At 35.7% G+C, this 26,995-nt stretch overlaps 1 protein-coding gene and 1 pseudogene across 1 annotated transcript; both read right to left on the bottom strand.

Moving 5' to 3' along the window:
- Window positions 1-15,302: 15,302 nt before the first annotated feature.
- Window positions 15,303-16,927, bottom strand: LOC132163782 (ankyrin repeat-containing protein BDA1). The gene is made up of 3 exons (XM_088514421.1): window positions 16,292-16,927; window positions 15,437-16,141; window positions 15,303-15,341 (listed from the first exon to the last, which is right to left on the bottom strand). The coding sequence occupies exons 1-3, from the start codon at window positions 16,922-16,924 to the stop codon at window positions 15,303-15,305; spliced, it is 1,377 nt and encodes a 458-aa protein (XP_088370547.1). The 5' UTR covers window positions 16,925-16,927.
- A 5,940-nt stretch (window positions 16,928-22,867) lies between these two features.
- On the bottom strand, window positions 22,868-25,336 carry LOC132174191 (ankyrin repeat-containing protein BDA1-like; annotated as a pseudogene).
- Window positions 25,337-26,995: the final 1,659 nt, after the last annotated feature.

Genomic DNA, 26,995 nt, shown 5'->3' with positions numbered 1-26,995 from the left:
CCTCAACGTTGGCTTGCAAATTCTCCCTGTACTGATGAAGTTCGATTCTAGTCTGTTGAAGCTCGCTTTGAGTATCTTCTTGTCTTTTCCCACACTCGTCGTGGTTGTCGAAGTGGGTGAACGCTTGAGATGAAGTACTTAAAGGGGTAGGAATAAGACCGCATCCCATTCCTCTAACGTGCCCAACTCATCGGCCCCCTAGTACTTGTGTGACTATTTCTTGCATTCGGTCATCCACACTTGTTCCCTCCACATTGCCTTCCTCTAAGGCCTCACTAGTTGTTAATTCTTGCATTTGAAGCTGCACAAGTCATAGTTGGCCTTAGTTTAATATATACTTCATGCAAGTTTACTATTCATGTTCTTCACTAATCAACTTAATGATCGGAGCGTAAACAGTTACTTACATATAGACTTTTGCATTTGTCGTTCATAAACTGTTTATCCTTTTTTCTTGTATGGGTAGCCTCATATAGTTCAACAGGATTAGGCTTCACTTTTGTTTCTTGTTCCTACACATAACACATATAATCAAAGTTTACACTAAATAATGTTACTTTCATTAAATTATGGTACGAGATATTTACCTTTTTGTAAATGACGTTGACAAATGAACAAGTCCCAGCTGTGTGCTTTGTTTCCAATTTGCTTCTGTTTTTTATATTTCGTTCAGACTTTTTCTATGAAATTTGGAGGAAAAGAAAAACACAATTATTCATAAAATATCTTTAAGTGCATGCAAATTATATCAATTTGAATTTTCTAATCAGTATAATAATATATACTTACCTTCCATTTACCGTCATCAAATGAGTCACATATTAGGTTCCATTGTTCAGGACCATACCCTGCTGGCACGTTTTCCCTCCCAATAGCCTTAGCCTTGGCAATCCCGTCATCATTGTCTTTATCAATGCCATCAAAATATTTCTTGTAATGATCCCTATACAAGTTCAAACGAAGCCTAGCATATGCACGATCCAATTTATGTTCAACAGCTTTGATGTGCTCGTATCGTTCCATATTCAGTGCGAAATTTGACTGATACATAATAGATAAGAAAACAATGGTAAAAAATGTGTCACATTATTTTTTCATACGAAACATATTATTAAACATTACATTGATATTCATACCTGAACATGAAATAACAACTTGCTATTTTTCTCAGCTGGGACCTTTTTCCATTCACCGTGATGGAGTTCGCACATGTTACGAATAATCTTCCCAATCTTGCTTGCAAACATGATGCATTCTCGCCTACAGGTGCTCGGTGTCTATTTGGGATGTTTAGCACTAAGGGACCATTCTTAAGTACGTGGTCACTCAACTTCTTACACTTGGCCTTACCCCTTACATTTCTGACAGACGTGGTAGCTGTTACGCAAAACATGGTAACGTAGTAAGTTATATTTGGAAAAAGTATATTGTCAAATGTCTATAACAAACCAAAATAATACAAAAATAACAGTTCATAAACATATAATTCATGAACTTACAAGATGCAGTAGGGGCAGCTCCCTGTGAATCCAATCCTGCCACTGACTGAATAGGATTATTAGACTCGTACGAAGGATGCATATCCACTGACTCGAGGATGAGGGGGGGCGAGGGCGACACTTGCATATCTGTATCACCAAATCCAGAATTGAGAGTCGGACTCTCATGCTCGTCAATAAGGCCCCGACCTTGACCTTGGCCTCGGCCTCGGCCTCATGCTGCTGGAACACGTTTGCATCTTGTTGTTGTCATTGTTGTGATCAATCTGCTAACAAGTCAAAAACCACAAAATTATATTAGTCAAATTATAACCATATAGCATGTTCAATATTTTTGACAAACATACAATAATCACGCTAGTAAAAAAAAAAAAAAAACCACAATATATATATATATATATATATATATATAGAGAGAGAGAGAGAGAGAGAGAGGAAAGAGAGAGAGCATCAACTTCATTAAATATGCTAATACACTTTGTACTTACACCAAATGTAAGCTTATGTTCAACACATTTCATCATCAGATTCATATTTAGAATCTGTATCACTGTTACTTGAAGATGATTGTTCGTGTTCAGAGTCATCTTCGTTTTCATAGTCTATATCGTTGTCGCTACTTAACTCCTTTTCCTCATCAAAGTTTGTATCATGGTCCTCGTCTGGCAAGTTATCGTTGGCAAACATGCTTGCATCAAGTTGAATATATAATTCGTCAATTGCTATTGTCGCATCATCTCTACGTAATTGAGTGGAGGCTTCAACATTTGCTTCATCAACAAAGACCATATTACCCCCAACACATTCACCTTCCTGGTATACGTCATCACTGAGTCTTTGGTCATCTTCTGTATTATCTCCCTTTTGTACTGTTGGAATATCATATATGTCTCTATTGATCCACTTCTGCACCACTTTCCAATTACCACCCAATTTTGGATCATCCAAGTAAAACACTTGCGAATCTTGACATGCTAAGATGAACGGGTCGGATTCACACCATTTACGAGAAGTATTCACAATCGTGAAGCCTTGGTCCATTCGTACTCCTGTTGCACTCCAGTGTCCCACCAATCGCATTCAAACAAGTACACGAGATTTTGGCCAGGGTAACGTAACTCTAGAATATTTTTTAACTCACCATAATACTCCATTATTGAGGTTTCGTCCTCACCTGAAACAGAAACACCACTGTTCTGGGTAGTACGAGTTTCTGCACATTCTTTCGTGTGGTACCTAACCCCATTCACGATGCAACCTCTATACGATCTAACATGACGATCAGGCCCACATGCAAGATCATATAATTGTTTTGAGTCATTGTCTGCAGTACTCCCACTATTGTATAAACGTTTATGGAACCAACGTTCAAAGTTAGCCTCATGCTTTTTATCAATGTCACGGCCGCCTTCTCTTTTGATCATATTATAATGTTCACTGCATGAAAAATAAACGTATTGGTAAATGATCATCAACCTTATAATTATAACATGTCGTAACAGGTAAAACACAAAGGCCATTACTAAACTTACTCCAAATATGAGGCCGTTTCGTTACAGTTGGTAATCACATACCATCGTGCCCTACCAAAATCATTAGCATCCAGTGTTACTAATTTAGCTGCTCCTAACGGCCAAACTCGTTTGGAGAACACATCCAAGCGTTGGCTCATTTCTACAACATCAACGTCAACATTTCTCCGTTCACGGTTCCATCTTGTCTCAATCCCCCGAAGATACCTGGAACAGAAGGTCAAGCTCTCCTCAGCTAGGTAACACTCGACAATAGACCCCTCTGGACGCGCTTTGTTACGCGTCCACTTCTTATATCTTCCAAGTTCTCTTTCGAACGGATACATCCAACGGTTTTGTACGGGACCAGCAAGCTCGGCCTCCCGAGGTAAATGAAGTGCTAGATGGATCATAACATCAAAAAAGGCTGGCGGAAATATTTTTTCCATTTTGCACAAAATTATTACAATGTCGACTTTCATTTGTTTTAGGATATCAACTTTCAACGTCCGTGCACATAACTGCATAAAAAAGGTACTGAACTCGATCAATGTTGTTCGTATTTTCAACGTAGAGAAATTTCGAATTGTAACAGGAAGCAAGTGCTGTAAGAAGACATGACAATCATGGCTTTTCATACCCGAAATTTTACCAGGAAGCTTGTTCACACATCGACCAATGTTAGATGCATACCTATCAGGAAATTTAACACCTTTCAACCACTCACATAAACTCTTCTTCTCATCTCTTGTCAAGGTGTACTTCGCAAGTGGCATCCTATAAGTTTCACCATTTGGCTGCACATGCAATTCTTTACGTATACCCATCAACTGTAAATCTCTTCGTGCCTTGACTGTGTCCTTGGTCTTCCCATCGATATTTATGAACGTACATAAGATACTTTCACATATGTTCTTCTCAATATGCATTACATCTAAATTATGACGTAGTTTCAAGCTTGACCAGTAAGGCAACTCAAAGAAAATACTTCTCTTCTTCCAATTCAACACAACATCTGTGTACTTTCTCTTTCTCCCGCTTGTTTTTCCAAATTGTAAACCCTCAGCATCCCTTAGCTGTTTCAACAATTGACTTGCAGACAATTCTTCAGGTTCCAATCTATGCTCCTCTATACCATCGAACAAATCTCCTCTTTTGTGCCATGGATGCTCTTGAGGAAGCCACCGACGATGACACATGAAGCACACCTTATGCCCATACTTCAAATACCTGAACGATGTATCCTTATTACATACTGGGCATGCAAGATTTCCAATTGTAGACTACCCAGATAATTTTCCATATGCGGGAAAATCATTTATAGTCCATAGTAATGTCGCATGCAATTGAAATGTCTCTTTCTTTGATGCATCGTACATGTGTATGCCTTCATTTCATAAATCTTTCAAGTCATCAACCAATGGCCGCAAATATACATCAATATTCTTTCCAGGATCTGAAGGCCCTGGGATAATAAAGGGTAACATCAAATTTGGACTCTTCATACACATCTACGGAGGGAGATTGTACACCATTAACATTACTGCCCATATGCTATATGTTGTACTCATATTACCATATGGGTTGAAACCATCACTTGCTAAACCAAGCTGCACGTTGTGGGAATCACTTGCAAACCACTCATGTCTTTTATCAAACTCTTTCTATACAATAGAATGAGCGGGGTGTCTGAGAGTATTGCCATCATCTTCTCGACCTTCTTTGTGCCACCGCATTTCTTTGGCCATTTCTTTTGTCATAAACAATCGTTATAACCTCGATTTTATTGGGAAATACTGTAAGACCTTTTGAGGAATATTACTTTTTCTGCCTTTGCCATCAATCCATCTTGAATTGTTGCACTTTGGGCATACCACTTTGTCTGCATGTTCTTTCCAAAAAAGCACACAACCATTCTTGCATGCTTGTATCTTATCGTAACCGAATCCCAAGTGTCGCCTAAACTGTATTGCTTCTCTATAGGAGCGTGGCAATGTCTCTCCATCTGGGAGGGCCGTCTTTATCAAGTCAATCATTATATCAAACGCCTTGTTACTCATGTTGCAGAACCCCTTTATATGCAGCATCTTCAGTATAAAAGCAATTTGTGTAAATTTCTTGTAGCCTGGATAAAGTTCTCGTAAACCATCTTCCCAAAATTGGTAGAAGGAGCTTGTTTGTTCGTGATTATCAGTTGTGGGGCCCTGTGAAGTAGAGGATTCTCCGATGTTAGCATCAACAAATGTCCCCATACATACATCGTCTAACAATTCTTCAACTGCATCAACCTCCTCCATCATTTCACTTGTATGTGTGTGTATGTTTGTAGAAGTGTTTTTCCTAAAATGATCTTCTTCCCCGTGAAATATCCATCTAGTGTATGTCGGAGTAAATCCATTCATATACAAGTGACCCTTCACCTCGCTAATATGAGAATAATATCGATTTGCACAATCACGGCATGGACACTTTGTCATATCACGTGAATCAACTGATTTAACTGCCATTCCCATGAATTCTTCCACACCTTTTTGAAATCGCTCTGAACATCGAGTACTTTCCCGCATCCAACTCCTATCCATATTGATGTCCCTATTAGAGGTTATTCGTTACGTATATGTACGCACACAAGGGAATTAGAAGATCAGATTCTTAAGAATTAATAGAATTAAATGGGAGGTCTGTTCTCAAATATTAAGGGAGGAAAAGTTTAAAAGGAGCATGGGTAATGAGAGAATTCTAGAAGTGGATTACTAGTTTAGAACAAATATACGCAAAATGATGCTAGCTCAATGCGATGTTACCTAACAAAATATTCTAGAAGTGGGTTACTAGTTTAGAACAAATTTCTATTTGTAATTTATTTACTAGTTTAGCTCAATGACAGTTTTACATTTTTTTAGTATTGTTGTTAGGTTTGATATTTATTATAGAATGTTGTCTTGTTTCAAGTTTACTGTGCTGCTTCCTTATTAAACTTAAATAAAAAAGACAATACAATCATAATCCATACCAACTTTGATAACAGAAGTAGATGTGAAGTAGAAAATTAATAACATAATCGTAATATAAGAATAAGACTTAATAGTAATCTAAAAGTAATAATAAGAGAAGAAGCAAGGTTTAATACAACAACAAGAGAATAAGAGAGGTTTAATGGAATCACAAAAGATTATATGTGTTTATATATGTTAAAGCTTGTCCTTAGGGGATCGAGCGCAGGTCACGTGCGATCGATCGCAGTATCAGAAGCTCAAGGTGGGAATCAGAGCAAACTGCGATCGATTGCAGGATCGATCGTATAATCGATCGCAGTACCAGAAACTCAATGTGAGAATCAAAGCAAACTGTGATCGATCGCAGGATCAAAAGCTCAAACTGAGAATCAGAGTACTCTGCGATCGGTCGCAGGCCTGATGCGATCGATCGCAGATAGGCGTTCAATGCCATAAAAAATTTCATTGTAGCCTGTATTTCCAGCTTGTGATGATCTGGATTTCCAGCTTTTAACAATGCTTTCAATCTCTCATCACTTGGAAGTTTGAAAACTCAAGATGAGTCAAGGCCAACGCTTATTTCTTTCTCTTTCTTTGCTAAATTATCAAGATGAGGGATGAGGAAAATACAAGGCTTTCTATCATATCAAGGAACCATATATATATAGCTAGCTACAATCACTATAGATTTGATGCTTGGATTTGACTATAGAAGCCTCATGCCTACATAAAATTCCACTACATGGCAAATCAATTAACAAGCTCTCCCTCTACTTTGTAATTTCGTTCTCTGGTTTGTTTTTGAATGGAAAATTTGTTAAAAAATAAAAAAAATAAAAAAATAAGCTCTCCCTCTCCCAAAACTCTCCCCATTCAAATTTTTCTTAAAAAACAAATTCATTAACTTAGGTATCGAAGCCCCCCTTCAATCCGGTCCGACCATACAAAAATTGCTTTAATAGGGGAAAAACTTCCAAGTTAGTCTATTTAAACTATCATTTGTGCTTAAAGCATGTAATTCTCACAATTATTTTTTAAAATGCACGCAAAAATCAAATATTCTAAGATCGGATGTTATTTTAATCAACTGAATTGGAAAAACTTTCTCACTATAAGCTATTCTATTGAATCATACAAAAATAATCAACAGAAAAAATGGAAAGCCCAAAAAACAAATTAAAGTAACACATGAGAAACATTTCCTGGCTCCCATTAAAAGCCCATATTTCACTATCTATTTGTACATGTGCACCTAATAGATATGATATCTATTCACCCAGAGTTAGAGGCTAAAAATCTACCTATAACCCATGCAATCGGGCAAATAGCTAATTTAACCACCCACCTAAAAATCCCTATACATTTTATATACAGTTATAAAACATTAACACAGAAAACATCTCTCGAGATGAAATATGTTCTGTTCTCTTCTTCCCCATACTGGACCTTCTCTATCTAACTCAAATGTCATGATAATTTTGGCTTACTTTTCCTTTTGGCTTAATTTTGGCTTACTCAAATGTCAAAGTTTTTTTTGGAATTGGAATGAAATACAAATCTTAAATTCCTGGCTCCCATTAAAAGCTCTCTCATATTTCCTCCCACTAATCACTCATTTAGCCAAATTTAGGGGTCCACGGCAGTTTTTGAATGAAACCAATCAGTTCGATAAGGGAAAAACTAGAAAAAGAAGAAGAGAGGAAGTACCCAAATACTTAATTTCTCCAAATCACAATTCATGGATACTATTTGAGTGATTGAGAGGCATTTAAGGTTTGCAAGGGTTTAGGAGAAACTCATACCTGAGAGAGCTACAAGAGAGCATTAAGTTCACCGGAGTGAGAGCTGGCAGTGAGAGAGGTGCGCTGGAAACAGCTGCCGGAGAGAGAGAAACTTGTGTGGAGTGAGTGAGAGAGAGAGAGCTCGAGAGAGAGGGAGGGAGAGAGTGAGAGTGAGAGAGTGAGAGTGAGAGACGATTGGCGGGAGGTGTGGGAGTTGGTGAAAATTTTAGAACCCCCGCCAGTTTACCGCCCTCTAGCTATTGGTAAACTTTTTTGTGCAGCTAAATATTTGGGGTATTTTATTTACAAAAAAAATAAAAGAGAAAAATATAAATAAAAATCCTCCAAACTACGAGCCGTTTGTAATATAGTCCTTCAATGTTCATAACGGACTAAAGTAGCCTGTCAAACTACCAAATTGTATCAAAAAGTCTACTTATTTTGTTATATTTTTATAATACCCCTATTCTTTTAACAAAGTAAAATCAAATGTACAGTTCTTTAGATATTTTTAAAAAATAAACAGTTTATTCCCTGAAGTCAAATTTTGTATCTTTAATTTTACTTTAATACGATATGAAGCAATTTGTAATTTAGGTAAACTACAGTGATTAATTATTTATTATTTATTCCAAAAAACATTTTCTTTTTTTGTTTTTATTCACCCATTGGTTTTCTTGTATTTTTTAAAAAATTGTTTCATTTTTTTTTCAATTATTTTATTATTTATTTGTTAAAATAATAGGGGTATTCTAGGAATATTAAAAATAAGTGGCATTTTTATACAATTTGGTAATTCGAGAGACTACTTTAGTATCTTTTGAACATTTGAGGGTTATATTGCAAATGACTGGTACTTTTGGTGGCTTTTTTATATTTTTTCCAAACAAAAAAATATACTTCCAATTTTTTAATTTTTATTTATTTTATTTATTTATGTTAAATTTGTCTCTTATAATATGTTTTTATTATTATAATATTAACTAAAAATTTCCGTTTAATAAGTTTTTATGATAAAGATCATTAAGTTGATATTTATCTTATAATTAATTATAAAATAATACAAAATCCAAAGGGAATATAAGATCAATATAACTAAGGCACTCAGATAATATAAAAAGCTAACAATTCAATTAAATGTTCGATTGAACCTTCAATTGTATCCAGTTTGATTTATCAATTGATCATACCACAGTCAATCGAACTAATTCAGTAGGATCGATCGGACATTTGATTCTATCACGATCAATCGAACTAATTCATTATAATCGATCGGATGTTTGATCGATCATTTAATCATATCACGATCAATCGAACTAATTCATTATGATCGATCGGATGTTTGATCGAACGATTGATCCTATCGCAATCAATCGAATTAATTCATTAGGATCGATCGGATGTTTGATCGATCATTTAATCATATCACGATCAATCGAACTAATTCATTATGATCGATCGGATGTTTGATCGAACGATTGATCCTATCGCGATCAATCGAACTAATTCATTAGGATCGATCGGATGTTTGATCGATCATTTAATCATATCACGATCAATCGAACTAATTCATTATGATCAATCGGATGTTTGATCGAACGATTGATCCTATCGCGATCAATCGAACTAATTCATTAGGATCGATCGGATGTTTGATTGATCATTTAATCATATCACAATCAATCGAACTAATTCATTATGATCGATCGGATGTTTGATCGAACGATTGATCCTATCGCGATCAATCGAACTAATATGTAATAGTATCGATCGGAATTGATTTTATCAGATGTTTGATTGAACCTTCAATCATGTCAAGTTTTATTGATTGTATCCCGATCAATTTAAGTAATGCACTAATATAATATAAAATGCTTAGAGTTCAATTCAATGTTCGATCGAACATTTAATTTGTTTGAATTTTGTTCGATTATTTGATCTTATCACGATCGATTGAACGAATGCACTAGGTTGGACCAATTGGATGTCTGATCAAACATTCAATTTCAATTGTTTCAAGTTTGATCGATCATTTGATCATATCATGATCGAAGTTGTTGTACATTATGCAATTAAAATTAAAAAAAATAATAATTGCATAATATATATATATATATATATATGGTGATTCTGTTATTGCGATCGATCGCACCTTGGGTGCGATCGATCGCAATAACAGAATCACCACGCACATACTTGTCCGAATGCGATCGATCGCACCATATGTGCGATTGATCGCACTCGGACAGCACACCACGTGACCTATTTTAGGTCACTTTCCCCCCATTCCCCACAAAATTTTCTTCCCCCTGCGCCGTACACCTTTCCAAGCACCCACGCACCTCCGGCACAACCACTCGTCCACCAGTTTTAATCACTTCTACCACACAACCACCACACGGTTCTCTTCTCCGACAACCATACCAGGTACTTTTCACCACCTCTACTTTACACTCCATTCCCCATTCCCATCAACACCTCAACCACGAGCACTTTCGAAAAAAAAAAATTTTCTCATATTTCTGCAATTGTGGGTGTTCATCCACCCACATTGCTTTGTTGTGGTTGGATTTTCATGTTTTTGTAGGGGGTTTTGAGCGGAGTTGCATTGTTTTGCAATTTTGCCTATCTCTAGTGCACACCAGGTGTTCGACAAAAGTCCCCAATCAAGCTCATCATGACAAGAACTTGAGCTTCGTCCTCCCGAGGGTCTGATACCCGAGCCATTTCTCCCCTGCCCACTTTTGAGGAATGGGAGCTGCTATTTGAGACCACTTTCGCCATTCGCGAAGACTTTGAAAATCTTGAGGGGACTCAATGGGCGGTCGCCGAGTTCAAGCGACGGGGGCTCAAGAAGCTTTTCAAGCCGGTCACCCCCACTGCTTACAGAAAATTGGTGATCGAGTTTTATGACCACCTGTCTCATGACTGCAGGAAGCTGGCTGCCCTCTCTTCGAAAGTGCAAGGCAAAGCTATTGACATAACACGGGCCGACAGCTGCTGCCCTTCAATGCAATGATGAGCAACCTCCAGAAGCTGCACAACTTGCTGACCAGCCGGCCAGCTTCTACGTGGCGGAAATTATTGACGACATGTGCGAAGGGATATATGCCGATGCCCACCATAATGCCGCCAGCCGATCCAAGCTACCTCAACGGCTTTAGTTTGTGGACTCCGTATTACACCGTAATGCTTTTCCCTTGGGGCACAAAAGTCTGAGGCGGGATCAATTTCTTCAAGCACTCTACGCCTTCCATAAAGGTGCTTGGTAATCCATTCCCGACATAATTTGGAGGCAAATTTACAAATTTTGGAATGGGGTGCACGTTAGAGGAGCGGGGTCCACACATTCATGGGGGTTGCCTTTCCCATACTTAATCTCCTACATCCTCCGGAAGAAAGGCGTCAAGGGTACCGCAACTGATGAACCAGTCACTACTACTCCCATATTTGGCATTCGCCAATGTAACAAGAGCCTCTCCCACATGCCCCAGGTAGCTCCAGCACCAGTAGCTGGTGCGGAAGAGTATGAGGCCGAGCCAATGGCCGAAGATGAACCTGTAGTTGATTCAAAGACAGCTGAGGAGGAGGCCCCGAGAATTTTTCGTGAAGCACGAAACCGCTCACTTAGTGAAGAAATAGCGGGCCTTCGAAGAGAGTTGGCTGGCCAAAGAAAGGAGGCTTGGAAAAATAACGAATTGATGGACAAACGCCTAGGCGCCTTAGAAGAATTGATACAGTCCATTGTCAACCGGTTGCCACCACCATCTGCAGGAGCATCATCTTCTGGACAACAGTAAGCAGGGACTACCGTCTGGCTGAAGACATTAAACTTAGCGCTCATGGGAGGCACCCCATAGTTTACCCTTTTTTATTTTGTTTAGTATGTTTTAAGTTAATCTTTTTATTTGTCTTTAGTTTTGTTTCTTTTGACTTGCTTTTGTGTTTTCTTATGGGAATGACCCCGTATTTGCACATGGCCGGTTTTTGAATTGCAAGGTATCAATATATTTTCACTTAAAACTGAGATGAATTATTTTACGGTTTAGATTTTATTTTGTTATATTTAACAGTGTAAAATCTTTCCATAAGGTATCAATATATTCATCATATAATATATATACACTATTAGATCTGTAAAATTTAATATGAATTATGAAATGGGAATTAACTCTTCAAATTAGTCCAAATGTAACTACTAACCAAATGGCAAATATATACAAATTAAAATCTTTCTTTAGGAGGATGGAATCGACGGTGCATATTGTGTCACTTTATTTAAAAATTTTAAATAATGCAGTGATATATACACAATTTTAGTAGACGTTATTGGGCAGCAATAATATATATATATTTGAGCCTTTCTGTTATTGCGATCGATCGCAATAACAGATTTTTTATTTTTTATTTAATTTATCTACCTACTCTTTAGGGTCGACCTTAAAAGTCGACCCTAATAATGCCTCTTCAGCGTCCACTATAAGTGGACGCTATTGGTCATCAAATTTAATTTTTTTTTTTTTGATTTACTACCTTCTCTTTAGGGTCGACTTTTAATAATGCATCTTCAGCGTCCACTTTTAGTGGACACTATTGGTCATCAATTTTAATTTTTAATTTTTTTTTGATTTATCTACCTACTCTTTAGGGTCGACTTTCATAGTCGACCCTAATGATGTATCTTCAGCGTCCACTAAAAGTGGACGCTATTGGTCATCAATTTTAATTTTTAATTTTTTTTTTTTTTTGATTTATCTACCTTCTCTTGTCGACCCTAATACTTAAGCTTTAGGGTCGACTTTCAAAGTCGACCCTAATGATGTATCGTCAGCGTCCACTTTTAGTGGACGCTATTGGTCATCAATTTTAATTTTTTTTTGATTTATCTGCCTACTCTTTAGGGTCGATAAAGTCGACCCTAATGATGGATCGTTAGCGTCCACTTTTAGTGGACGCTATTGGTCATCAATTTTAATTTTTTTTTTTTTTTTTGATTTATCTGCCTACTCTTTAGGGTCAATAAAGTCGACCCTAATACTTAAGCATTAGGGTCGACTTTGAAAGTCGACCCTAATGATGTATCTTCAGCATCCACTTATAGTGGACGCTATTGGTCATCAATTTTAATTTTAATTTTTTTTTTTTTTTTTTTTTTAAATTTAACTACCTACTCTTTAGGGTCGACTTTGATAGTTGACCCTATTGATCTTTTATTTGATTTTTTTTTTTTTTATTATTATTTTTTTTTTATTTTTTTTCAGCTTTTAGCGTCCACTTATGGTGTACTATCAGTCGACGCTAAAAGTTTTTTTTGGCCCCAAAAATTTTTCCCGCCCCTTTAATAATTCCCGCGTGTATATTAGGGTCGACTTATTAGCTTCCACTGGGAAGTGGACGCTAATAGTCAACCTTTCGACCCATTATTAGCGTCCACTTTTATGTGGACGCTAATACTTAACTATTAGGGGCGACTTTCAAAAGTCGCCCCTAATAGTTGAGTATTAATCGCCCCTAATAAGTCGCCCCTGATGAATCAATTTCTTGTAGTGGAATACTCTTAGCTTTCGAAATATTCTCAAGGAATTTCCTTGGTTAATGGGCATTTGTATCACAAGAAATAATAGAATTCATTCTACAAATCTAATAATTAATTAATTTATTGAATTTATAGAATTTATAGAAAAAATATTTTTTATATATATATATATATATATATTGACGTGAATCATTTTTCTTTTATCACAAGCAATTTAATGTCCATTGTTTGTGAAGTAATGAGAATAATATCATATTTAGTCCATATAATCGGTATTTTTTATTGTGTAAATTAAAGAAAGCTTAGTCTGCGCATATATCTATGTTCATTCTCATTTTATGAATTGCCATTTGCCTCTTGTCTTTAGGGACGAAATCAGGATATTTATCCAGGAGAGTCGAATATAATGTTAAAAGAAAAAAGAAAAAAATAAATCTTTTTTACTCTCCGTAAGTCCATATCCTTTGGAATATGTGAACGGTTAAAATATTCTTAATGAATGTGATTTTACAAACATGGCTAAAATATTTGTAGCATATTCAGGACCCTTAAATAAATGCACATGCACTCGATTCTGACATTAATAAATACATATTTTAATTATTTAAAAATAAAAATACACATTTTTTAAAAATAATTTTGCGTCATGAAAATGGAGGTTTGTTAAATTTATGAATTGGTACAAGAATAAAGAAAAATGACAGAAACTATTTATCAAATATAATTTATTTCTCAGTTCTTTTTTGCCTCTCAGTTTTCATATTCTTTCAAGAAAAAAAGAAGATCGAGAATAACAATGTAGGGACGGCCCCCACGTAATTAGGTTAATAAAGCCTGTAATGTTCATCTTAGATTGTTGACAAGGAGATTAGCTTTCCGCACAAAAGAAATAAAATAGAGGAATGCTACATAATTTCTTACTCCTAATAATCCTATACTCTTATTTTAACAATTTTTTAAGCAACTTTTAAAATTATTACTAATTCTAATAATATATATATATATTTTTTTTTTTAAAAAAAAAACAAAAAAAAGATAATAATAACCCAAGAAACATTCATTAAAGCTTTTTTTTTTTTTTTTTTTTTTCTAAGCAAATTGGGAAAAGGTTACAAAGAATCAAAATAGGGCTCCTCTACAATAGACTCAAACACAGAAATAAACAATACAAATAACCAAAACAAAGTAAGAAATGGGCCAAATAAAAACACTCTGAAAGCATCGGGCTACATAAAAACAATGACAGTAAAGGAAAAACAAGGATCGGAGAAGAAGAAAAGGAGGAGGGGAGGAGGAAAGAAATCCCTCCTCCCCAAAAAACCACACCGATGGTGGTGGAAAACCTCACAAGGAGGTGATGTATTCTCTACCTAGAGAGAAGGAGGAGCTTCTCTCACTAGAATGAGAGAAGCCGGTTTCCGTTTAAAGGTGAGTTTTATTCATTAAAGCTTTCTAATACAACACACCAATCTCACTCAAAAAAAAAAAAAAAAAAGTACATAAACCAAACTCTTGCAAAGGAAAAAAACAATCATCACACCAAATTGCAAAGAAATAAAGTAGCATTCTCACTGGAATAGCTGACACGACTTCATCTTCTTCTTCGCTTCTCACGCATAATAGTAGCATGCACCAGGGTGTCTCCTTTTATAGGCAATCAAATTGTGAGTTTTCCTTTTAGTGGGAACGTAGGAGAAGATTAATGTAGAGAGAAGAGAAGCCGTGGGGAAGGTTTGGTTTGTGGAGAAGGGGGGTAAGATTGTGTAGAAAGAAAGCAAGCAACAATTAATATATAATTAATTAGAGGAAAAGGATGGATGGCGGATATATGAGTAAGAAAGAGAAGATTCGCGGTGGCATGCATGCATTTATAAGTATATATATATATATATATATATATATATATATAACTGTGTTGGGGAATTAGCATCATGCCACCGATCGACCCATCCTATATGTTAATGCTGTGACAAACACTTTCACTCTATAATATATCGGAAGAAAAATGTTCGACTCGCCTGTTCATAGCCACCGTAGTTATCAAAAGAAGGAAATAAAGTGGAAAAAACAACACTAGACCAAGAAGGGATATAAATGAAAAAGCATTTAGTACCGGAGTTGAAGAGCAATAACAAATAGAGAGGAGTAGAACGAGGGCGAAGAGCTGGCTTCCAAGAAAATCATCAGGAGGGAGGAGGAAGAAAAGTGTAAAGTTTGTTAGGAAAAAGGCTAGAGTGTTCGACAAAAAGAACAGAACTTCAGATTGGTGTAGGGATGAATTAACTTCACCACTGCTAGCGTTGAAGCGGGCAGTGCAGTTGAAGTACTGATTGGCACTGGTAGCGTTGATCGGATTCGGGGCTGTGAAGTTGAATTGCTGATTGGCCCCGGTAGTGTTGACTGGGGCTGTGCAGTTGAACTCATTGTATTGCTTATCTGCAGGGCTTAGTGCTACTTGGTAGGTGACCGTTATCAGCAGTGCAGCAACAACCAACAGGGCATTCCGCTTCTCCTCTGTTACAATTGTTTGCAGACGATGTATTTTTACGCGACACTTCTCAAGAGTTTGGATCAAATTTACACGACGTTGTCGTAGCAGTACTATGAGAGGAAATAATAAGCAATATGCAACTAATGCAAGTCTATTTAAGCAATATCTAAGTGCAATTAAACATCTGGCAGGACGTTTTCGTCGCATGAGCATATCACTGATCCGTTGGTTGTCCACCTTGGCCAAGATGTCAAAGATCGTATCACCCTCTAAATTCTTGGCGTCTAATAAATCAACAAATCTGGTATCCAGTAACAACGACACTACCTGCAAGACGTAGACAAGTAGAGATACATAATTACTCATCCAAACACTCGCCCCAAGAACAAAAATAAAAACAACTACCACACGACCGAAAGCTTTACTAAAAATTTTGAAGACAATTTTTGGAGATTGAATCCTTTGCACAACATATACCAACTCTATAAAACTTGAGTGGAAATTAGGACTTGCCTCATGTTGATTTCTGGATACTGCAACGTGCAACAGAGTGTTGTGTTTTTCATCCTTCCAATGTAGCAGTTTCCTCTCCCATGATGAGGCATCTTTAAACCGAGCTAGCCGAATCCATCCTAGCATGAGTCGAAAAGCTTCGACCTTGTCATATTTCAAGGCTACATGCAAGACATTCTCTCTTCGAATTGTCACATCTTCATAAGACTTCGGGCAACCTTTAGAAAATTTGGTTAAAAGTTCGATGTTTCCCATTTGAGCTACGTAATGAAAAGGAGTCACACCCTCCTTTCCTGGGACACAGACAATGTCGCTATCAACATCAAGTAGCCGCTCCACCAATTGGGTTTGGTTATTTTGCAGAGCAAGGTGCATGGGGGAGAAGCCATCTTGATTAAGCTTCCTAGCAAATGAAGGCTTTAACCTCATGATCTCCATAGCAAACCAGGTGTGCCCTTCAATTGCAGCTATGTGTAAAGGAGTCTCAACAAATGGAATCTTATCGATTCTGTCCAAAACATTTGCATCTTCTTGTATCAATGCATACAATTCATCAATGCTTCCCTGCTTAGCAGCATGCCTCAAATGCTCATCCATTCTTTTTATTCTTTCTTTCTCAGCAACATCCATCTGCATCAATGAGTGCAAGGCATCAATACATCCTTGCTTAGCAGCATCCCTCAGACGCTCATCCATTCTCAAGATAAGATAGTGATAGTGAGTCAGTAACAGTTAAAGGAGATGGCTTTAAAGCTTTATAATACCGAAATGACCAGATTTGACGTCCACCTCGATATGTATTTCTAGGGTTTAGATCACATCTGCACACGTCACTCAAGCAACGAGTTTTACGTTGTTTCCCAACAATGAAGCGTAAAGGACGTCCCATGCGCTTTATTTGGAGTGCACAGGAAGTGCACGGGAGCTTTGACAATACATGGCAATAAAGACCAAAAAGTCTTCATTTCACAATTGTCATTAATTCGTTCAAGCTCATTTATGTGGATGCAAATATCGGTGTTGAAATTAATAACACTTTTCACTGTTTAACAACAACTAATTCGTGATCAATTCGTTCTAAATGCATGGCAACAAAGACCTATCACATACATATATTGAGCGCGAGACCAAAAAGTCTTCATTTCACATTTGGGATTATCAGTTTCTTTTTTAGGCCTTGTTTGCCAATGGCCCCAGAACGGTACTGTTTCAGGGCCGGTACTGTAACGTTTTTTTTAAGAATATATGTTTGATTGGTTTTAGTGAAAATGTTTTGTAAAGAAAAGTTAAAAAATATATTTTATATGGAAAAATATAAAAAATTTGTTTTGTAGTGATTTTTTTATTTGAATAATAATAATAAAAAAATGATTAATGTAGTATAAAAAGTAGAGATATTAAAATTAATTTTGAGATGAAAATATTTTTTTTTTGGGATTGAGGGAGGCCCTGGAACAATACCGTTCCAGGGCCATTGGCAAACACACCCTTAATTTCTAGTTTTTATTTATTTATATAACTTTAAGAATTTTGTTTTAATTTTATGAAGAATATTTTTGTTATTAGGAAATATTAACAATTCTTTTAGTAGTTTATCAGAGACATTAAAATAATTAGAGTGATCCTAGAAGGAGATGCTCTCTAAGTGGTGCAGGTCCTCAAGAAAGATGAAAAGAGTTGACGTCGGTATGGACATCTCACTATAAAAAGTTGAGATTTATTGACTAACTGTTAGTGACGTATCATTAGCAACGTATGTGGTAGGTCAAAAAATGGGGTGTTACTATTGAGACTTTAGTAACGTATGAATTTTTGACACGTCACCCTTTGGTGACATGTCAGATTTGAAAACCCAAAAAAAAAAAAAAAAAAAACCCAAACTATGTCGTTTTAACCTTAATAAAACGACGTAGTTTTGAATTTTTTATTCTATTTGATGGCAGTGGCGGAGCGAGACATTTCATAATATAGGGGCCCTAAAAAAAATTTTTTGTGTCAAAATTTTTTTTTGACGTCTTACAAATTTTTTCACCCTAAAAATTTGGTAATTCCCGCAATATATGCATCACAAAAAAAATAGTGATAAAAGTTCATAAATATGTGCTCAAATTGATATATTAAAAATGTAACATATTGTCAGCAAAAAGACAGAAATTCAAAAAAAGTGTTTAGAATTTCATTTTAGGGTCTCTTAGAAGTACAAAATCATCAAGTATCAAATTACCAATATACATTACGGATAACAGAACAAATTCAACTATTTAAGATGGGTAGTACCACTTACATGTATTATTCTCTTAATTTGATAAAGCCTAAAAAGGCTAAACAATATCATAACACAACAGCAGAAAATAGCAATATAACACTTCAAGAATAAAAGAAAGTTGGCAGATTCTTGCACTCTAAAACATAATTTACATAAAGAACCTGAGAAGAAGGGGAAAGAAAGGAAATTCGAAAATTAGGGCTTCTTGGAAGTTGGACCTCTATTTGTTTGGGAATAAATGAAGCAACTTTAACCGAATGTTATCCAGATATCCACACTGTACTCACACTCATCAAGCTTTCAGTTATGCTACAATTTTCGCCCTATTGTTTAATTGTTCTACATCATGAAGTGCTTTCTTTTGTATATATGTGGATGTGGGACATCTTACAATTATGCCAAACAATATCATAACAAAACAACAATATAACACTTTCAGAATAAAAAAAATTCAGCAGATTCTTGAGATACCTCAGTGTTGTTGCCGGTAAAAATCCAAGCCCCCAACCAATTTGACCACCTGTTTTCTGCCGTCAAAAGACATGACACCCATTAAGCCTCAAGGGAAAATATATATATATATATATCAAAGTTAAATGCATAAAATTAACCCTAAATCAATTTTAAGGGAACAAAAAATGAAAAACGCACCTGATACCACTTATCAGATCTCCGGAGCGTCTGACTGTAGTCTGTCTGAGTGAGAGAGAGAGAGCGACTGAGACTTGAGAGGTACTGACCTACTGAGGAAGAGAGAGAGAGGGAGAAGAGGCGTGAGATTGAGAAAGGGAGGGGAAAAAAAAAATTAATAGCAGACCAGCCGACCAAAAAGCAGAAACTAAAATTTTTTTTTAATACCTTGGAGATTGGAGGGGCCTGGCTCTTCATATAATTTTTTTTTTCTCAATATTTTGGAGGGGTCCTATTTAGTATTTTTTTTCACAATAATTTTCTTTTTAAAAACTTCTTGTGGGGGCCACGGCCACCTCTGACCGACATGTTGCTCCACCACTGCTCCTATCAAATCAAATAGACAGACGGTTAAAGGAAATGGCTTTAAATGATGAGAAGATTGGCCTTACAGTAGTAGTACTGTATTTATAGGATTTGGATGAATAAGCTAGATCTACACGTCACTGAAGCAACGTGCATGTTTAACGTTGTTTGCTGGATGGAGATGGAGCTCTATCAGATGAGCTTCTTTTTTTCTTCTTCTTTTCCTGGACAAAGTTGAAAGTTCAAACCATGGAATAATAGCCAGAACACCACCGTAACAAAAGAAAGAAAAAGAAGAAAAAAGGAAAAGGTAAGCATCGTGGCACAGGCCAAACAAAAGTGGGTTTCGTGAGGGAATAGAAGGGTCCCATAAAAAAGTGGGCTTGTTTATGAAGAAATCCTTTTTTTTTTTTTTTCCCCCCCCCACCCCTCAGGCAGCAAATTATTTATATTAGGATTAGCAGAGGAAGGGTGGTCTAAGTATTCTCTTAAACTTTTTATATTAATTAATTTTTAATTTTCTAAAACTATTTAAAAAATTTATGAGTATAATAAAGTATTCCAAGTTTGTGGTTAATATACTTTTATTTATTTATTATAAATTGAAAGCCCAATTGGGCCAAGTCCAGCCTTCATTGATGGAGTAATTGCTTGGGCCGAGCAAGGCCTTCATTTAGGGCCTAACAGTGCACTGACCATTTATTTAAAACCTGGCAACTTGGCCAAAAAATTCAATTACAAATATCTTTTTTTTTCTTGTTTTTACAAATATCTATTTGAAAGTACAATAAGCTTCTTTCATGAACATTCTAAACCAACCAGCATTCTAAGCAGCCTCATCAAACTAATTTTTTTAACTATTTTGGTGAGCCAAATCACTAAAAATCATAAAACACTACTCAACAACCTCAACAAAATAGCTAGTAATTTTCGTTTGGTTCACTTACTAAATAAATAAAAAATAATAAAATTTTTCTCTCTCCCTCCCTAGTCTTTGAAAAAGGTTTAGTATAGATATATTATTTATAGTAATATTCTGGAGTATGTGGCCCACCCCCCCTCACTTGGCCCGAGGAGATATTGGTAATTTTTGATAGTTTAACATAAACATTGTAAATGAGGTATAGATTGAGAGGAGTATGTGTACTTTTTTCTTTGTTTAAATATTTTGTCTAGTGAAAATGAAGGTTAGTTAAATTTATGAATTTGTACAATTAGGATAAAAGAAAAATGACAAACTATTTATGATTACATGTTTATCAAATGAATATAATTTATTTATCAGTTCGGGTTCTAAGTTTACATGTTCTTTTAAGAGAAAAAGGCCGGGCATGCATAAGAACATGCTAGGATTAAGATTAACGTGGTTGATATTACTCCTTTTTGTTCGTACGAAACTAGATGTACACTTGGTCGATCTAGAAAGCTAATAAACTTTTTTTTATGTTTGTTTTTTAATGTTTTATTTATTTTTAAATGTTGCCATATATTTTCACGAAGAAAGGAACACATACAGGAAGTTCACAACTTAAGACCTCTTAAGTTCGTAAGTCTCGTAATCAATGTAGGTAGGACTGCCCCCATTTTGGTTAATAAAGCATTAGGCATGGATAGAAATTTGTTACAAATTAGTTTGTACAGATCACAATCTAAAAAAGATGTGTCCTTTAATATGTATAAAGTGCATATTTTTTTAATAGCATATATATACTTTTCACATATGTTTTTTTTAATCGCATGAACTTTTTCACATATGTCAATTTTAAACTACTAAAACTAGTTAATTTGTAAGAAATTGGAGAGACTTCACAAAAGATCTCTGAAATATCACGCGATTTGAAAAGATTCCACAAATTTTAAAACCTCTCAATTAAATTTACACCCTGAACTTTCAATTTGAAGCAATATATATCACCAGTTAGTTTCTTGATGTTAAAAGTGATGAAATAACCTTTATACCCCTACAAATTTTATAAAATTCCAAATTTACCATTAATTTAAAATTACAAATTAAAAAAAAAAAATTCAAGAGTAATTTAGTCTTTTTAATTGTTTCCTGCATTAAGAGTTAACGTCAAAAATTGATCAAGGAAGATGTATATTGCATCAAATTAAAAGTTTTTTAAATTTAGAATAATCTTTTCAAAATATATAATAATTCAAGAGTACTTTTTTTTAAGTTTCACATAAAACATTAATTATTAAGTTATTATTCATCTTGTATGGTAATATTGACAAAAGAGATTAGGTTTCCATTCAAAAGAATTAAAATGACTGCTTAGCTCGTTTGTAGAAAAAGTTAAAAAGACAAAATAATAATAATAATAACTTAATAAACATTATTCATTAAAGCTTAATTTCTAATACAACACACAACACACAAGTACATCGCACCTCACAGAACAACTACTAAGGGTGAGCAAAAACCCGCCCGACCTGCCCAACTTGCCCTGCAAAAGCCAGATTTTAAGTTATTTTTCGTGGGTACGAGTGATTTTTTCTCAAACCCGAGCGGGCGGGGCGGGTTACGGGTTATAACAATTTTTCCCCGGATACCCGACCCGCCCCGCATTAATCAAATAAAAGGAAAAACCCTACTTTTCTCCAGCCGCCTCCCCTTCGCCTCTTTTTTTTTTTTTCCTTCTCTCTTCTCTCAGTCTCACCTCTCTCTCTGCTGTCTCGCCTCTCTCTCGTCTCTCTTCCTCTCTCTCATCCGACACTTCTCTCATCTACGCCGCCGCTCAACCTCCGCTGATCCAGGTTTTTTTCTCTCTCTAGACCTCTTTCATGAATGGGGATCAAAGAGATCTCTTCTTTCATTATATTAATCCGAAGATGTTGGATTAATCTCGAGGTTTAGCAACTTCTGATTGTTGGGTTGTTTGTTTAGAAGGAAAATAGATGATAAATCTATAGAAGAAATGAAAATGGAGGAGAAGAAAGAACCCGCACAACCCGCCCCGATCTACCCCGCCCCGATCTATATACCCCGACCCGCGCGGATTTTGTTCCTTGTGCCAGCCACCCGGGTTGAAATTTTCCAACCCGCAGGGTGCGGGTTCAGGTAGGAAAACTGCAGAAATCCGCCCCGAACTGACCCGTGCTCACCCCTAACAACTACTGTCCACAGCAAACAAGCTAAAACCAGCCCAAAACACACCTATACAAGAATACAAACCAATCAAAACAGAAAAACAAAGGAAACAAATACTGCAGAACCCATACGTACAGTAACCAACAAACTAAGTAGCTAGCTAGATGCTTGACTCGGCACCCATCTATGTAAGAGTTGGGTCAAGCACTTTGACTTTGGGTAGAAAGGCTTTGAAAAGTTTCCTACGCCTAAACCTCACAATGCCTTCCAAAACTGGAACCAACAGAGGAGAAAACATGAAAGCAACTACCTCCAGATCATGTAACCCAGAAACGAAGTCTAATGGAGATGTGATCAATAATGACGTGACAAAACACAGAGAGAAGATATAAAGGGGTAGGAAGAACAAACCACTTCGAGGGAGGAGAACGAATATGGTAAAGACTATTATAAAAAAAGATATCACATTTAAAACCGCAAGTACAACGAAAAGGTATTCATCCATGATTGCTATCCCCGCATAGTGTGCATCTTCAACAATAGCACCGGTGGGGGTAATGGTATCGGCCAACTTGTTATCTTGCCAAAGTCCGCCAGGGGGGCTGAGGGTTGCTTGAAAGGTGACTGTTGCAAGCAGCGCATCAACCACCAATAAGATATTACGTGTGTCATTTGTCATTTTTGTTCTTTGACGGAGAAAGAATATGTACATCTTCTCGTCAATTTGGACTGGAGATTTCAAGTAGTCTGCAAAAGATTCAACTCTCGAAAGATGGAAGATACTAAAACATTTGGCACAACGTAGCATGTCCTTGATCTGTTGGTTTTGCTTGTCAGGTGTATTTCCTTGTAACATGTTAGACGTGGTGTAACCCCTGATATTCTTGGTGCTTATGTCAACTTTACAGCGGAAGAAGGACTTAAAATTCAATATCAATCCTACAATCTGCATGATATAATAAAGATGCACAACCATGATCTCATCAATATATAATAGCCTATTATACGGCTATACTATTCAACCCGCCAAATGTTAAAGCAAACTAGAAAAGGAACCAAATTAAACAAAAGGGAAAAATATAAAAAGCCCTATAAACTATCAATCGTTTGCAATATAGTCCCACAATGTTAAAAAGTATAAAAATATCTCCCAAACTATTAAAATGTATCAAAAAGGTCACTTATTTGTTTATATTCCTATAATATCCCTATTCATTTAACAAATAAAATAATAAAATAATTGTAAAAAAAAAAACCAAACAATTTTTTAAAAATACAAAAAAAAAAAAAAAAAAACCAATGGGCGAATAAATACAAAAAAAAAAAAAAAAAATTGGAATAAATAAATAATTTAGGCCAACTACAGTAACTATTCATGTCGTATTAAAGTAAAATCAAAGGTACAGTTCTTGAGATATTCCAAAATAAAAAATAAATAATTTAGTCCCTGGAGTCAAATTCTGTTAAAAAATTATTTTTATTTGCCCATTGATTTTACTTTAATACGACATGAATCAATTTGTAATTTAAGCCAACTTGAGTGACTAATTATTTATTTATTCCAAAAAGCTTTTTTTTTTTTTTGTTATTTATTCGCCCATTGGTTTTTTTGTATTTTTCACTAATTTTTTGGTTTTTTTTTTTTTTTTTACAATTATTTTATTATTTTATTTGTAAAAATAATAGGGGTATTATAGGAATATAAAAAAAATAAGTGGCCATTTTGATACATTTTGGTAGTTTGAGGGCTGCTTTAGTACCTTTTGAACTTTATGAGGCTATATTAAAAAAAACTGATAGTTTGAGAGGCTTTTTTTTATATTTTTTCGTAAACAAAAGCAAATGATATAAATTAAAGATATTAAAACAAAAACATAAAACATCCCTGACTAGCTACCAAGTTCAAGTAAAATCATTTTAAAGACACTTTTTAGCACGTTTTTGTGATTGAATCCTTATAGTAACCTCTTTGCACGTACGTACAGCAAGATATACCTTCATTGTACTAACACTATCAGAGTAGAAAACATGAGTGTATAGAACTTGCTTGGGGTTGATTTTTTGATACAGCAATGTGCAACACAGTGTTGCCTTTCTCATCCTGCCAATTCAGTAACTTCTTCTCCCACAATGAGGCATTTTTAAACCAGGCCCGCCGAAGCCATCCCAACAAGAGGAGAAAAGCATCGAACATGTTGTGTTTGAGGGCAATATGCAGGACAGTCTCTCTATGAATTGTTACATCTTCAATAGATTTGGGGCAGACTTTTATAAATTCAGCCAAAAGATCAAGTTCTTCTGTTTGAGCTGCGTAATGCAAAGGAGTCCCACCCTCCCTTCCTTGGACACGAACAAGGTCTTTATCCACATCAAGTAGCTGGAGCACCACTTGAGTTTGGTTGTTTTGCAAAGCAAGGTGCATGGGGGAGAAGCCATCTTGATTAAGCTAACTAGCAAATGATAGCTTTAATCTCATGATCTCGATGGCAAACTGAGTGTGCCCTACAGATGCAGCTATGTGTAAAGGAGTATCAACAAATGGACTTTTTTCCATCTTATCCAAAACATATGCATCTCTCTGTATCAATGAATACAAGGCATCGACACTTCCTTGCTGAGCAGCATCCCTCAAATCCCTCAAACTCTCATCCATTTTTTTCTTAGAATTATTAATGACTTGGCAAAGAAGAGTATTGGCCGTCCGCTTTTTATAGGATTGTGAAACTATTTTTTTTTTTCTTAAAAAATAATAAAATAAAAATTACTATTCATTTCATTTTTCACATATTTCCGAATATTAAACGAGAGAATCCTATTAAATCGGAAGGATGCAAAAGAAGAAGAGTCGAGAACAAACAATATATAATCATTGGCATATGTTTAAGAGAAAATAAAATCAAAGGTTGAAAGTGGGGACTGAAGCGCCACAAGTGTCATGTGATCAGTTAAATATGGTGAATGTCATATCAAATAGTAATGACAAAAAAAAAAGAATAAAAATAAAATCATTCAATTCAAATTAATTAATTTAAACTTTTAAAGATAAAATATTAAAAGGGAAAAATATTTTTTAGCCCTCAAACTACTATTCATTTCTATTTTAAAATTCTTAATGTTCAAAAAGTGATAAAATAGCGCTACAAATTACAAAACAGTTACAATTTGGCCACTTCATTTGTCAACACTATCAAATTGGATAAAAAATGCAAAACGACGTCGTTTTGGCAAAGTTAAGTTACTAAAATTCCATTAAAAAAAAAATCAATTTAAAAAATGCCTCCACAAAAAACAACGTCGTTTTGAAAAAGAAAAAGAAAAAAAGCTCCAAACTACGTCATTTTAACCTTGATGAAATGACATAGTTTTGAATTTTTCATCCTATTTGACGATAATGACTAACGGAGTGGTAAAATTGTAACTGTTTGGTAATTTAGAGAGCTAATTTATTACTTTTTGAACATTAAAGAGTTAAAACGAAAATAACTGATAATTTGAGGGACTTTTTTTTTTATATTTTTTCCATATTAAATTTGTATCTCAATATAAAAGTGCTTATATTTTATTTAATATTGTGACTTGACTTTGTGGGTATCGAAGAAAATAGGACATTTCAACATTTGCATCCACTTTGGGATTTGATGTTTGTCCTATTGGCCCCGTTTGCCAACAGTGTGGAACGGCAATGTAGCTGGAATGGTACTGTTCAGCTACAGTACCATCCTTAAAAAAATGATTTTTTTTTTCTTTTTTTTTTAAAAAATGAAAAATATTAAAAAACTTAAAAAAAAAAAAAAAAAAACCAGCCCAAAACGGTGTCGTTTTGGGCATTAAAATTATTATTATTATTTTTTTCTTAAAAAAAAACGGAGAAACCACCCCTTGACCAAAATGGGGTGGCCGAACCACCCCATTTTTGGCCAAGGGGGTGGCTGGAGCCACCCCCATGGCCGGTATGGGGGTGGTTCGAACTACCCCCATGGGCAAGGGGGTGGTCCGGCCACCCCCTTGGCCCAAAAAAAAAAAAAAGAAAAAAAGGGGATTAGGTGCATTTGGGGGTGGCCGGACCACCCCCAAGGGGCTGGGGGTGGTTTCGGCCACCCCATACGGCCGGTATAGGGTGGCCGAAACGACCCCCAGCCCCTTGGGGGTGGTCCAGCCACCCCCAAATGCACCTAGTCCCCCTTTTTTTTTTTTTGGCCAAGGGGGTGGCCGGACCACCCCCTTGGCCATGGGGGTAGAGTTGAGTAATACATTATTAATTCTTGAGCCTTAGAGTTGAGTAATGCTAAAAGGTTGAATTATGTTATTTTTA

Source organism: Corylus avellana, chromosome 3, assembly GCF_965113065.1.
Source record: "Corylus avellana chromosome 3, dhCorAvel1.hap1.2, whole genome shotgun sequence".
Lineage (NCBI taxonomy): Eukaryota > Viridiplantae > Streptophyta > Magnoliopsida > Fagales > Betulaceae > Corylus > Corylus avellana.
Note: the sequence above shows the minus strand (reverse complement) of the source record. Positions and strands in the feature narration are given on the sequence as shown.

Excerpts from the sequence above, each read along its gene's own strand:
- LOC132163782 (XM_088514421.1), bottom strand. The coding sequence starts at position 16,924 with ATGGATGAGCATTTGAGGCATGCTGCTAAGCAGGGAAGCATTGATGAA. Across the intron at positions 16,142-16,291 it reads ACTCAAGTTTTATAGAGTTG|GTAGTGTCGTTGTTACTGGA; the intron begins GTATATGTTGTG and ends TACGTCTTGCAG. Across the intron at positions 15,342-15,436 it reads GTTATTGCTCTTCAACTCCG|GCGAGTCGAACATTTTTCTT; the intron begins GTACTAAATGCT and ends GGCTATGAACAG.